At 38.5% G+C, this 14,185-nt stretch overlaps 1 protein-coding gene across 2 annotated transcripts in view; it reads right to left on the bottom strand.

The window, feature by feature from the left end:
• The window catches only part of grm2b (glutamate receptor, metabotropic 2b), a 29,152-nt gene that overhangs the window by 1,095 nt on the left and 13,872 nt on the right, over positions 1–14,185 (bottom strand). The window contains exons 3-6 of one of the 2 annotated variants that reach the window (XR_009240413.1): positions 8,918–9,755; positions 7,053–8,116; positions 3,423–3,615; positions 856–1,106 (exon numbers count right to left, since the gene is read on the bottom strand). Coding sequence is in view for 1 of the 2 variants with exons in the window: in XM_058631565.1 (XP_058487548.1) it covers positions 1,033–1,106; positions 3,423–3,615; positions 7,053–8,116; positions 8,918–9,755 (2,169 nt within the window). In the remaining variant the exon portion in view is untranslated. Of the gene's footprint in view, positions 1–9; positions 1,107–3,422; positions 3,616–7,052; positions 8,117–8,917; positions 9,756–14,185 lie in introns of those variants that run through there. The other variant, XM_058631565.1, reaches the window with a different exon arrangement.

The following is a 14,185-nucleotide window of genomic DNA, read 5'->3' on the forward strand; positions in this document are numbered from 1 at the left end:
GTCTTGGAGTACAAGATTTGGAATATTTTAATACACACGGTTCTCGTACAACTGCACAGCGTTTAACTAGTTGAGTTAGTAGTGCTAGTTACAGTATAGCTTTGATATCCGAACAACAAACACACGTCACAATAGTAGAGCTGAGTTATAAATCATGCTGCACTGGTATTTTTTATTTCTTTTTTTAAAAAGAGTCCATGCAAACTTTCCATGTTCAGCTTTTTGTCCCTTTTATCTCATACAATTTTGATAAACAGTCGTGAAAGTTAAATAAATGAAAGGGTGAATGATATTTAAACATAATTTAGGTTTTTGGAGAGGGAGGGTGTGTGAAGAGCTCATATCTCTGAATTACTGCAACCACAAGAAAATCTTTGAAGTCGGACAACGTGAGGTTTTAACTTTTAATATGAAAACAAACATCGTATTTACATAAATTACAAGAGAGCACTCACTATGACACCGAACTACACGTCGACACACGTCCCCTTATATATGTTCTAGTGGTCTAAGTCTTTTAAGTCTAAGTTTTTTTCTTCTTTTTAACAGAAAGGGCTAAATTTATTTTTTGATTCCGAGTCTTGAACATTTGGTTATATATTCACAGCACTAAGGATGAGATAAGAACAGCGTTAACACTATCGCTTAGAACACAACACAACCCATTTGACGACCACAACACTTTTTCTCTTTTTTTTTTCCAGACAAGGCACGGTGCATTTAATCGTCACATCTACTGTAATCTGTAAAACCAAAAAAGAGATCACGGCATATTAAATCTATAGAAAAAAGGCTTTACATTTGATACATACTGCTCGCTGTGGGAACATCCTTTAGCTTTCACAGTTCAGTTACCTTGGCCACTGACGGTCAGACGAGCCCGCACACAGAGTTATCTCTCCGCAGCATGTTGGATGACATGAGGGGCTTCTGTTGTTCACGGTCCTGTTTGATGACTGATGGTGGGATGGTCTCCTTTGTGCTTATAGAGGAACTTTTCTTTTTTATTATTTTTTGGGGGTGTTTTTTATTTCACAAAGAGGACGTCGTAGAGTCCACCACCTCACGGCCGTTGCAGACTGCTGGCACGTAGTTGGAGGCCGATCCTGGGAGAATAAAAACATCGACATTTCACTGTGTGGAAACGGAACTGTGAACATGAGATAAAGGCTGTGAGCAAACACTGCTCCATCAGGGGCTCCGAGTCTTTACTGAGGAGAGGGAGAACTCAAACTTAGCTAATGAAATGTGAGAAGTAACTAAGTATGTTTACTCGAGTACTGAGTACTTTTACTTGAGTGCTTCCTTAAGTCTGCTCCAGAATATTGACTCTACTAATAAATGATTTAACCCTTAGTGCTCACACGGCACGGATCTGTGACGGCACGCAGGTAATTTGCCGTGGGAATAATACGCAACTCCTTATATGGGCATCCTGTGTGTGTGTGTGTGTGTGTGTGTGTGTTTATAGGTCACATACTCAGGCTTTAAAAAATGTGGGGGGGTTTTCCCAGTCTTCTTATGTGTTATTGAGTCAAAGTTATGATTCATTTTATATCACATTTTTTATAAAACAGCGATAATTGTGCAGAAGTCACAAAATAGATTTTTCTTTTCTCTTTGTTCATAAAAACGAGCCAAGTGAACTTTGAACTGTGACGTATTTCCAAATTTCACAAATTCAATCCGATTTTAAACATTTTGAGTGCTTTTTCCTATATAGTTATATATATATATATAACTATATATTATATATAGTTGGTGTGTCATTAATATACAGACGTGCTATTATGATATCTGACTCCAGATGTGAAAGAAAGGCAGAATTCTTTTTCATTTGTTCACTCCTGCGTGGCTTAGATTTGGTTACATTGCCATTTAAAAATCATAATTGAAAATAAAATTATTATAAAATAACATAGGATAGCAGAGACCATTGGCCCCCTAGAATCTTCACATTATCAAATCTGGACACCCCTGGCCTATGTTGTGTTGAAAAAAAGGATTGAAGACACTTTATATTGCACATTCTTATAGCCTCTGTATATACTGTATGTTTAAACACTGTAATGGAAAAAAGCAGCTAAAATGTTCTGTGTTCTGAGAGTTAAAACTACTTTTTCTTTTTGTTATTTTTACCTGATTTACTTACAAACACCTAAATAACAATACAGCATGATGTAGAACAACAACAACAACAACAAAGTATCTGAAAGAAATAAGGGTACAACCAGAAATTAGTTTGTGTTTATTCATGACAATTGTACCATGAATTATTCGTCAGTTAATTAGTGAGCTATAGATAAAACTCGCTCTTATCTATCATGATAGGAAACATAATAAGTGGCTTTTAATTGCTCAGGCCAGGCTGATGCAAAACCAGAGAAACAAAACTGTACACGTTTCCACTGTCAAAGCCACAGCTGCTCTAAATGAACAGCACTGGTAATTATCAAAATCATTAATGCTCCAGTATGTAGAAGCTCTTTACCCAAAATGATATTTTAATGCTAAAATATAATAATTATCGTTACCCATGAATTTTCTTTTCCAAACAAAAATAATAAAAATAGCAAAGCACATTATTATTTCTTGATTAAGACATCAAATTATAGTTATTTACTTACTATTTTAGTGGTTGAATGTTAGCTGGATTAATTTCAGACTTCTCAGAGAAGAAGCCCAGTGAGGCGGCTAAAATTTGGGTTTGTTTTTTGTTTTTTTTAAAAAGGTTTCTTAGTTTTAAACTAGTTTTAGAAAGATTTGTCATTGTATGACAGATGGTCCAATACATTTGTTAAGCACTGTGTACATATTCTAATTTGAAGCAACATCAATAAATGGCAATATTGTTCACCAGCAACTTTTGGTTGTGTTTTTACACACTGCAAAATATTACAAGTCCATTGTTGATTGCACAGATACAACTAATCTCATTTTATGGAAAACTCAAGTGCTGTTAGGTATAAAGTTGCAGCTGGAATTGTGAACAAAAATCACAGGTTGAGATTAAATTTCTAGTCCATAACATTTATTACACAATTACTTTATGCTGTATTTATATATATATATATATATATATATATATATATATATATATATATGTATATGTATATATATACATATATATACATATATATGTATATATATATATATGCTCAAAGTGAACTTTGAACTGTGACGTATTTCCAAATTTCACAAATTCAATCCAATTTTAAACATTTTGAGTACTTTTAACTCTGATGAGTTTATATAGTTGGTGAAAATTAACTGGGAAAAAAGGATATAAGACACATTCTTCTAGCCTCTGTATGTTTAAACATAGTGATGGAGAAAAGCAGCCACAATTCTCTTGTGTTTTAAGGGATGTGCATCAGCAGTGAGGTCCTGGCAGAGTGGTTACTGTGGGTGTTTGCTGCTACCTTTGGAGTAGCTGGAGCTGGGGGCGGAGGCAGACGTGGACACCGTGGCGCTGAAGCGGTTCGCCGTCACCCTGAGTGTGGCCACGTTTTTCTGGGGCTGGAACAGGATGATGTGGATCTTCGGGGCAAAGAGGCAGCCGAGAACCACCGAGCCGCTCAGGCTGACGGAAATACACATGGTGGTGGTCTGCACCTGTGAGGAGGAGGAGGAGGGATGATGATGATTGGACATTTTCCCTTTTTTACTAAACTGAACCAGAAGTCGATAAACAAAAAGTAAACTGTGACAGTAACGTTTTTGATTTAAGTGATTTATGCAGTTTCATCCCGAAACTAATCTCCAAAACACTATAACTGTAGACTCTCAATGCTGAAATATGCTCCATTTCTGTTTTATGTGATGTTAAATTGATCGTATTTAAGTTTTGGACCATTTTTCTGACATCATAAAGTTTTAGGAAATTGTGAAAGGTCTTTTTTTATATAATTTCCTGACTCACCCTAAAAAAACACCTCCTGAAAAACATTTATTTCCTCACTTAAGTGTACAAAGAAAATGAATAATTAATAATACTGTTGGTCTCTCTAGGTATATTGTATTGCACTGTGGGTGTGATATTGTGTGGTTTATTGTTTTTATATGAATACAATTTACACAAATTTCTGGCCTTGTTATGTTCTTTTTTATCTTTCTGAAAAGTTTTTCCTGAAAGATGAAGAAATAATAATAAATGAATAAAAAATTTACTTTTTTTTCTGAAGTCTGAAGAGAAGCAGAGATTAATCAAAAGTACAACTTTTCAATTGATTTGAATTGATCAAGTTTTTTGGTACTGTTACAAAAAAAAATTCTGTATCTCACTTTTCAACTTTCTAATCTTTCATCTCTTGTTGATATATATATATATATATATATATACATATATATGGATATATATATATTTATATATATATACACATATATGGATGTATGTAGATAAAAAAGATGCTATGAGCCTGAAAGAAACCAGGACTGTAAATCGACATATTACTTATATTTCTTTTCTTTCATGCAGTTCTCTTATTATTAACATGTAAATAATAGATTTTTCCTCCCAAAGAATATTGTAAAAAGTGCGGTCGCACTGTAAAAACATGTCCTTTTTATCTTTGCATGTATTTATTCGTCTGAAATTATCCACATTTCCATTTTCCGTCATGCACGTTAGCAAGTCTAATTGTGCACTAGATGCATGAATATGAAGAATATGTGAGATACAGGCACAGCTGGTTGTCCTGGAGAGTCAGGGCCATGTTAGTCATATTTCAGCTGCCTAATGTGAGCTGACTGCTGGGGTCATCTTCCTCTTCCCACCCCACTGGTTACCCCTGCAGTCCAGGAACTTCTATTTGAAGAACCACAGCATGAAGTGAAATCCCTTCCTAAACACACTGCAGCGCTGCAGAAGAACGAGAATTTCCTCCTGTATTGTAACTGCAATCATCTCTTTTCAGACTGAAAATGTCTTTCTTGCAGCTGTTTTCATTTAGACAGATACAAATAATTATGAAGCACTGTGAGGACATGCTGTGGCACCGTGTGGAGCCCACTGTGCTCTTAATTTAAAAGTGACAGCAGAGAGAAAATGACTGGTTAAATGATAGTTGTTCAAATGATATTTGTATTTCATTTTGACAAATGGGACGTTTTACTTCGTATATCCATTGCCGTTTATGATTTGGTATTTTCATTTACTGCAGTATGGCTTTCAGACATCTCTTTAACAGTGTGGGTATGAATGTGTGATGAGCCAGTGATAGTTTTCACAACGAGAAAATTGACTGTTTCCATAGATGGATGATAACATATGAATTAGGATTTAAAATTTACTACAACAAAAAAAAACCAGCATGAATTCTGAGATTAGTCAGAATTTTGACTTTGATCTGAGAATTTTGACTTTAATCTGAGAATTTTGACTTTAATCTGAGAATTTTGACTTTAATCTAGGAATTCTGAGGAAAAAAATCGGAATTCTGACTTTAATCTATGAATTCAAAGAAGACAGAACTCTGAGATTAAAGCTTTTTTTCTCAGAATTCTGACTTTAATCTTGCCACATGTAAAAAAAATTGAAACAAAGAAAGAAAAAACAGCATGAATTCTGAAATTGGTCAGAATTCTGAGGAAAAAAAGTCAGAACTGTGAGATTAAAGTCAGAATTCTCAGAATTTTGAATTTAATCTCACAATTCATGCTGTTTTATTTTTTATTTTTTTTTACACGTGGCCCTAATACTCTTCCATAGATTCCTGAACTATATCCATTAAAAAAAATGTTTATGATGGTTAAATGGGCAACAACATCTAGAATTTCAGTAAAAACCTTTTCCCAACTCTGAAACCACAGCTATTTGTGTTAAGTTGTAACCAAAGTGCTAACGTCTCTGTCTCAGAGCTCATTCATTCAGCACGAAACCTCACGCTCTAAAATGTCCAACTGGTCCAGTAAATACCACCCAGAAACCGTGGGAGGTGAAGGTTTTCAGTTCATGGTTTCATAGTTCATAGTCGTGCACATATATCGCATTGTTTCAATGTCATATGTGAGACGCAGGTTACATTAAACAACCGTGCAGGAGGAATGTCACATTTCCTCTGACAGTGAGGGAAGCAGAGCTGCTCTGTGTCATTACTTACCGTTACCTTTTTTTTCCTTTCTTTTTTTTCACAAAAGGTCATGATAGTTAAGTGAAGAGCATGAGAGCCATGTGTAAAATAAATAAACTAAAACATGAATTCTGAGAAAAAAAGGCTGACTTTAATCTCTGAATTCTGATTTTTTTCTCAGAATTCTGACTTTTTCTTTAATCTCCGATTTCTGACTAATCTGAGAATTCTGATTTTAATCTCAGAATTCTGACTAATCTGAGAATTCTGACTTTAATCTCAGAATACTGACTTTAATCTCAGAATTCTGACTTTAATTTCATATTTATGACTTTTTTCTCATAATTATGAATTAATTGCATAATTTTGAGTTTTTACAAAATCCAACGGAAGAGTTTTAGGGCCACAAAAAAAAAAACAGCACGAGGCAGAATTCCCCATCCCCCTACGAGTGGGTCTAAAAAGTGCGGAATTAGCGTTGCAGTTTCAAGCCTCAGACCAAGTGTCACTGATGGACACGGAACAAAAAAAGAATGAAGATATTTCTCGACTCAGGGGAAACTGAGGTTGGGAAGCACAATTTTTCAAAAATACTACGTCTATTCTAGTAATACAAAGCTAAATGCAAATTGGTGAAGTATTCCTTTAAGGTTTTTAAACATTTGGATGAAGAAAAATAAACCTTTGGTTACGCTTCGTTAGTCCTTCCATTTGTATACTGAGGCCTCATCTTTCTCCTGAGTCTTTGTTCTCATCTTAAAAGATCTTTCACGCCACATGAAAAGAAAGACATTTTCTTTCATCAGTCTGGATGACGGTGATCAAATGGAATGTGGAAGTGACACCCACTTCTTCCTTAACACACAAGGGATAGAGCCATTTATAAAGCTTATTTTTACATTATTCCACAACGCTGAGCCTGTGCAGCTTCTAAATGCTCAACTAGCTCCCTGAAAAACAAACCCTTTCACGGATAGTTACCCTGTAGTCACTGGCCGTGACATAGAAGATGGGCTGAAACGCCAGCCAGATGATGCAGGTGGTGTACATGGTGAATCCAATGAACTTGGCCTCATTGAAGTTCTCGGGGCACTTCCGTGTCTTGAAGGCGTAGACCGTGCAGAGGATGATGAGGATGCAGTTGTAGGTGAGTGACATGAGCATGCTGGAGTCCCTGCTGTTACACTTGAGCGTGACCACGTTCCTCCTCTCCGGGCCCACCTCCTTCCGAACGCCGGGCACCTCCACCAGCAACCAGATGATGGCGACGAGTAGCTGGCAGGAGATCAGGGCGCCGCAGATTGCCACCTGCGACGCCGGGCTGATGAAGCGCGGCCGCTGAGCCCCGTCCTTCACGCCACTGAAGATGCGAGCGATGCGGTTGGTCTTGGTGAGCAGAGCGGAGTAGCACACGGCGAACGAGGTGCCCAGGCCCAGTCGGCGTAACGTGCACACAGCGGTCGAAGGCTTGGTGATGTAGATGAAAGTCATGCTGTAGCACATGAGAACACCCAGCAGCAGGATGTAGGAGAGTTCTCGTCCACTTGCCTTCACCACCGGTGTCTCGTTGTTCTTGAAGAACAGGCCCACGACTGACAGGGTGCACAGTATACCGAGGCAGGAGATGGTCACAGGCCCGATGGCCCAGGCATCCTCCCATCGGATGTACTCTTCGGGCAGATCATAGCAGCCGGTCAGGTTGCCCAAAGGCCACTGGCCAAAGCTGCAGTCAGCGCAGGTGAACTCGTCCAGCAGGTACTGGTAAGGCTGACAGGGGATGCAGATCCAGCAGCACACATCCCCAGGTTGCATGCTCTTTATTTCGTTCTTCCTGCACGGGTCGCTGCACTGGGACGTGGGCGGCGTGAGGCCACGCCAGGAAACCAGGGTGTTGTTCAGGGTCAGGTTCTGCTCCCAGTAGCCAACCTTCCTGTAGGTGAACTTGCCGTCCTCTTTGTGGTAGTGAAAGATGTTGTAGCGGCTGATGCTGTCACCGACGGAGTTGAAGCGCACCATGTTCTCCGTGTCTGCAGGTCTGAAAGGAGCTGACGGGGAGAGGAAAGAATGCAGCGGGTAAAGCACTGTTTTAGTAAAGTCATATTGTTATCTGAAAGAGTTATTCAGAAATACTCATACACTATATTCTAGAGCTTAAAGAGAGGGAGAGGTTCCCCTCCCACTGATTTCACTTTGCTTATTCATGGAATATATTTAGCTTGTTGAATAATCACAAACAGGTTTTTTTCAGTGTAGAATGCATTTGAAGTCTTTATCCAGTGCTCTGCGTGTTCGTAACCCACATTTTCAACATTAGCTTTGCTTTAACCCTTTAGCACCTAAGCCTCAAAAACTTTTATTTTTATTTTTTGCCCAGTTTTCCAGAATAACCTTCAATATCTGGCAGTTATTTACCATTTACTGCATCTTAAAATAGTGTATTGACAATTTAAAATGATGAAAAACGTGTTTTTTGCGTGTTAAATTAGACATTTGAACAGTATAACAATAACTATTGTTTGAGTTTTTGTCTCAATGTTCAAAAACAGGCCAAAAAAAATGGAAACTTGTGTACAGGCGTTTTCCAACTTTCTCTTTCTGGTGACTGAGACGCTGATTCGCCGGCTTCCAGCAATAGTGTGAGTGAAATTACTGTAATATCCACATGTTGGTTGCAACTTCTCAGCTTTCAGAAACCGTGTAATTACGGTAATGCAAAGTATACAACTGTGTCGCCTGCGATACACTCGGTGTTAAAGGGTTAAAACATTCACAAGGAAAATTTACATGAAAAAAAATAGTGCATATCACACATTTGCTTCCTATATTCCTTTGATCACTGTTCCTACCTTCAAATCTGGTCTTCAGGATGAACTCCTTGTAGAACCTTTTGCCGTTACCTGGTTTCATGGCTTCACACACCTTGGACGTGTTGGAGCACACGGCTTGCCTCATGTTGTGCAGTGAATAGGCCATGGCATAGACGGCATTCACCACAAACATGATTTTGGACTCCTGCTCAAAAGTTCCGTCCCGGAGGCTTCGCTCACTGCAGCCGTGTTCCTGGAGGCTGCAGCCAAACTTGTGCTCCCAAAACTCCTTGAACCACGGGTTCCTTGTGTTGGTGTACGGGTTCAGTTTGGTGAAGTAGTCTTCAAACTCTCTGATTGTGTACGAGGCCAGTTCAATAGTGAACGCGCCCTCTGCTGCGCTCTCGCTGCCTCTCACCACGCTCTCCTGTGCTCCCCATCCATCACTGGCCACCCAGGTGAAGGTGACATTCATGCGAGCGGCGGCCACCAGCAGCTCGCGAGCGTCTTCGCTACGAGTGAACAGGATCACGACCTTGGCGTTGGACTTCTGCTGCAGGGAGCGGATCACGTTGTCGTAGCCCTGGCGGTTCATCGAGCGGCTCACCTTGGCTGAGGTGGCGATGCAGATTTGGCGAGTGCGCGCCTCCTGCTGAAAAGCGTCAATCCCGGTCTCCCCGTAGTCTCCCTCTGAAGCCACGGTGGAGACGTACGTCCAGTTGAAGTAACGCAGGATCTCAGCCATGGCCTTGGCCTGGTAGAAATCAGGCGGCACAGTGCGGGCAAAGTAGTCGTAGCGGGTTTTGTCGCTGAGCTTTGCGCTGGTGGAGGCGTAACTGATCTGCGGGATCTGGAACAGTCGCAGAAGGTTGGCAACCTGGAGAAGAAGGAAACTTAAGGTTTATTATTGTCATTAAGCTTGATCTCAGGTCATCTCAGCATAAAAATGTGTTATACCAGGATTCCTTAACCCGTAGTGCTCACGTAGCACAGATCTGTATTATTAACTCCATATATGGACATCGGGGGTGTTTATAGGTCACATATTCAGGCTTTAAAAAAATGTGGGGTTTTTTCATCTTCTTATGTGTTGTTGAGTCAAAGTTTTGCTCCATTTGATGTCACCTTTTTAGTACTGATATAAAGTAGCAATAGTTGTGCAGAAATCACGTAAAATAGACCGTTTTTCTTTTCTTTTTGTTCATAAAAACGAGCCAAATGAACTCTGAACTGTGACGTATTTCCAGATTTCACAAGTTCATTCCAATTTCAAACATTTTGATTACTTTTTGCTCAGGTGTGTTGATATAGTTGACAAAAATGAAAGAAACATTTCGTCAGATTGCCCAAGTTGTGCTGAAAAATAGGAAAAAAAGACACTCTATGTTGCACATTCTTATAGCCTCTGTACTTACTGTACATTTAAACATAGTAATGGAAAAAAAAGGTTAAAAATGTTAATTGAAGTTGTGAAATAAATGAGGTGAAATATGCATTAGCACATAGTTTTGTCCACTATGATAAAATGTCAATTACAGCTGCTTGGACTGTTATGCATCTAAAAAAGACAAAAATTTCTCAATGTTGCATCATTCCTGTGGTTTCCCTCGAGGCCAACGTCCAGTTTTGAGTCCAGTAAGTTCGAGAAAAAAATGTCCCTCATCATGAAACTCAACAAAATCTGCTGTAATTGTGATCACGGTTAGTTAAAATTGACTTCCTCAAGCCTAAGGTCTCCCTGGTTGTTTTGCTTCTGTGTAACTTGGAGATATATCCAGGTGAAGTGGAGCTGCTCAAGCACACAGCTGCTGTCTGATTTGCTTCAGCTCAGGGAAACAGCAACAAATTCAATGTTCCTCTATCTCGACCTGTTCACTCTGCCACAGATAATGTCAGATAACAACAGCAACGACGGCACAGAGATGAGAATTTGATCAATCCATATCGCTATTTTTTTCCCCTTCAGGTTAACGTTTAGGTCTCATGACAGATTGTGCCAGACGTCGCGATGCCCACCTCTACAGACGGATTAACTGATTTCCTCGCAGAGGTGACAGTCAGAGGCAAGTTCAACCGGGGGGGGGGGGGGAAATGATTTCTGACTGAAAACTGTCCAATGTCGGACACGAGCCTGCCAGAGTGGTTCGGTTCTGGAGTTATAATATTCAATCCTACCAATTATTTTCCCCCCACACAGCAACGTGTGACAGAGAGCTGGTGAAAACTTGTCATTTTGCAGGATCCCTTATGAGATGCAGAGGTAATTAGTAAAAAACCCATGAGCTTCAGTATGACTACCTCCTCCCTGAGGCATCTTTGTATGCCTGGAGGCTTCCCAAACAATGCCATCCCCATGGATGTAATTGGATGCCTCCATTCTCTCACTGAGACCTGGTAAAACTATAATTCTCTCTTATATACACATACACACACATATATATATATATATATACATATATATATATATATGTATATATATATACATATAAATATGTCGATAAAATATTACTCAGCAGTCGTTTTTTTTTCGGTTTTTTTAGCCTTTAAGGGATGGAAATGTTGGTCAGCAGAGCCAACACTTCCATTCAGACTAAGATAAAGGGCGATGTGTAAGAAACGTAGTGTAATAATGGAAAGAAACAGAAATAACAGCAACATGTTCAATTGAAATAACGGCTTCACTATAACATTTTCTTTTGGAAACTTGGTTAATGTTTTGGATTCATGTTTTGGTCTGTTGTGTGAGGCGTTACAATCTATCTTTCAAAAAGAAAGACTTAATATTATGAGAATAAAGTCGTGAATAAAGCCATAATATTATGAGAATAAAGCAATGAGTAAAGTTGTAATAATATGAGAATAAAGTTGAAAGAATAAAGTTGTAAGAATGAAGTCGTAATATCAGGAGAATAAAGTCATTATTAATCAAGCAAAGATGATCAGCTGCAACCGGTGACAAGATGATAAACATGGACCAATTTAATTTTAAAATTAAATTAAATAATGATACAAAATCTTGTCATATTAAGACTTTATTCTCAAAATCACAAAAGATATATATGAACACAGTGTAACACCAGGCATAGGCGCAGGTCCTTTTGTAAGTCAGTCATGTTAGCATTTGAACTGGGCCTGCAGTAACCATTTTAAATGCTAAACGTTATTGTTTAGCAATTAAAATTTGGTTGCCGTACATGTTTTACGAGCCATTAACAGCTCCAGCTATTTCCCACGGCCTCACAGCTTCATCTAGACTTAAAATACACATCAGCAACACCAGGGTCTAAAGGTCTTAGCCGTTATATAACAAAGAAAATGTCAACCACAAACACACTGTTTTACATCAGAAATGACTGATTCCTCATCATGGTGGACGCCTAAACTCCATAAACTGAAACACCCAGAGGATAAAACGCAGGCTACACTACAAGCTCTTGAGGGGATTTATGAAGTAAAAATGATGTATTTCGACAGGCGCACTGTGCCCAGCAGTACTCCTCTCCCATGTTTCTCATAGAATATAGGCCAGAGGTCTTATCAAATTACCCACCGAGAGTGTGATTTGTGTTTCTAACGTACAGGGAAGCCCAATAACAGCCACTGATTCATTTATGATATATATATAGGGATGGATATATATGTATATATATATATATATATATATATATATATACATGTATATATATATATATATATGTATATATATATGTATATGTATATATATATATATACATATATATATATACATATATGTATATGGAGTTTTGTATGCAGCGGGCTAAACCTACGTGACTGATGCTGACTCTGTAGTCTGTAACACATGAATGTTAATAAGGTAGTTCCCTGTTGCAGATAGTGGGTTTTCATCAGTACACTCTCGGAGAAGCTTGACAGCACAGCTTCCAGGACAGTGAGTGACAGTAGCTGTCTGTTTACCCTGCATGACATTTCTCCCTCTCACTCTCTGCATCGACAGGTCAGATAAAAATAAAAAAAACAAAAAAACACCCACACTCCTGACTGAGGAGTCTTGTCAATCTTGCATTTGATTTCTTATCTAGTTAAATCGATTTTAACCCTTGGAAACTGAGCGTGCGCGTCGCAGACTTTGCACCACCGTAGTTACGCGTCAAATTGTGCTATCCAGCGGTTTCTGAAAGCTGAGAAGTTGCACGTCAAAGCTAACGTGTGGTTATTACAGTAATTTCACTCGTGCTGTTTGTCACAGAGGAGACAGCTGGGAAATTTTTTTTACCTGTACATAGTTTCCGTTTTTTGGCCTGTTTATGGACATTGAGATAAATGTTATTTTAAATATGTTTTATACCGTTGAAATTTCTAATTTAACATCCAAAATCTGGTGTTAATGTACAACTGCAGTGTTTTTCTAAATAAAACGTTGCACCTATGGTAATTAATACACAACTCCTTATATGGACATCCTGGGTGTGTGTGTTTATTTAACTTTCTTTTTCTTTCTTTTGTTTTCTTATGTGTTGTTGAGTCAAAGTAATGATTCATTTTATATCACATTTTATATCGTTGTGATATAAAGTAGCAATTATTGTGCAGAAGTCACAAAATTGAGCGTTTTTCTTTTCTTTTTGTTCATAAAAACGAGCCATGTGTTTCCAATTTCCAATCAGATTTTGAAAATTTTAAGTACTTTTTGCTGGTGAAAATTAAAAAAAACGTTTCATCAGATTGCCTAGGTTGTGCTGAAAAAAAGCATATAAGACACTCTATGTTACACATTCTTATAGCCTCTGTATATACTGTACGTTTAAACATAATCATGGAAAAAAACAGCCAAAATGCTCTGTGTTCTAAGGGTTAAATTGTTAATACACTATTTTAACAATAGAATAAAGTGAATTCCTGTCTATGATTGCCAGTGATGAGAAGAGAGGGTTGGCTGCAGGTAACTCTTTCACGATCATTAGATGACAAGACTCCATAAAGTCTACACAGCAGCACGACGTGATGTAAAAGAGATGCGACAGTATAATGGGGTTTCTTTAGAAGAGCAGAAGCATTGAGGAAAGACATGGGGACAGCTGGACCGTGGGCAGTCTCTTACTCATGTGTCTGTCATGATGATTTCTTTTTAAAACAAGGAAAGTCCATTTGTGTTTCCCTGCGGTCCCTGTATAGCTGAGACATACACCAGATGTCATGTACAGAGCAGCGACCCAGTCATCATATTCACTAAAGGTCCAGAAAGCCATGCAGCGGTTACAATGCTCACAATATAATGTATCTACATTAGAAATGAGTCAAAGATTCATGTTGAGTCAAAGATTAATT

The sequence above is a fragment of the Solea solea genome, chromosome 6 (assembly GCF_958295425.1).
Source record: "Solea solea chromosome 6, fSolSol10.1, whole genome shotgun sequence".
Lineage (NCBI taxonomy): Eukaryota > Metazoa > Chordata > Actinopteri > Pleuronectiformes > Soleidae > Solea > Solea solea.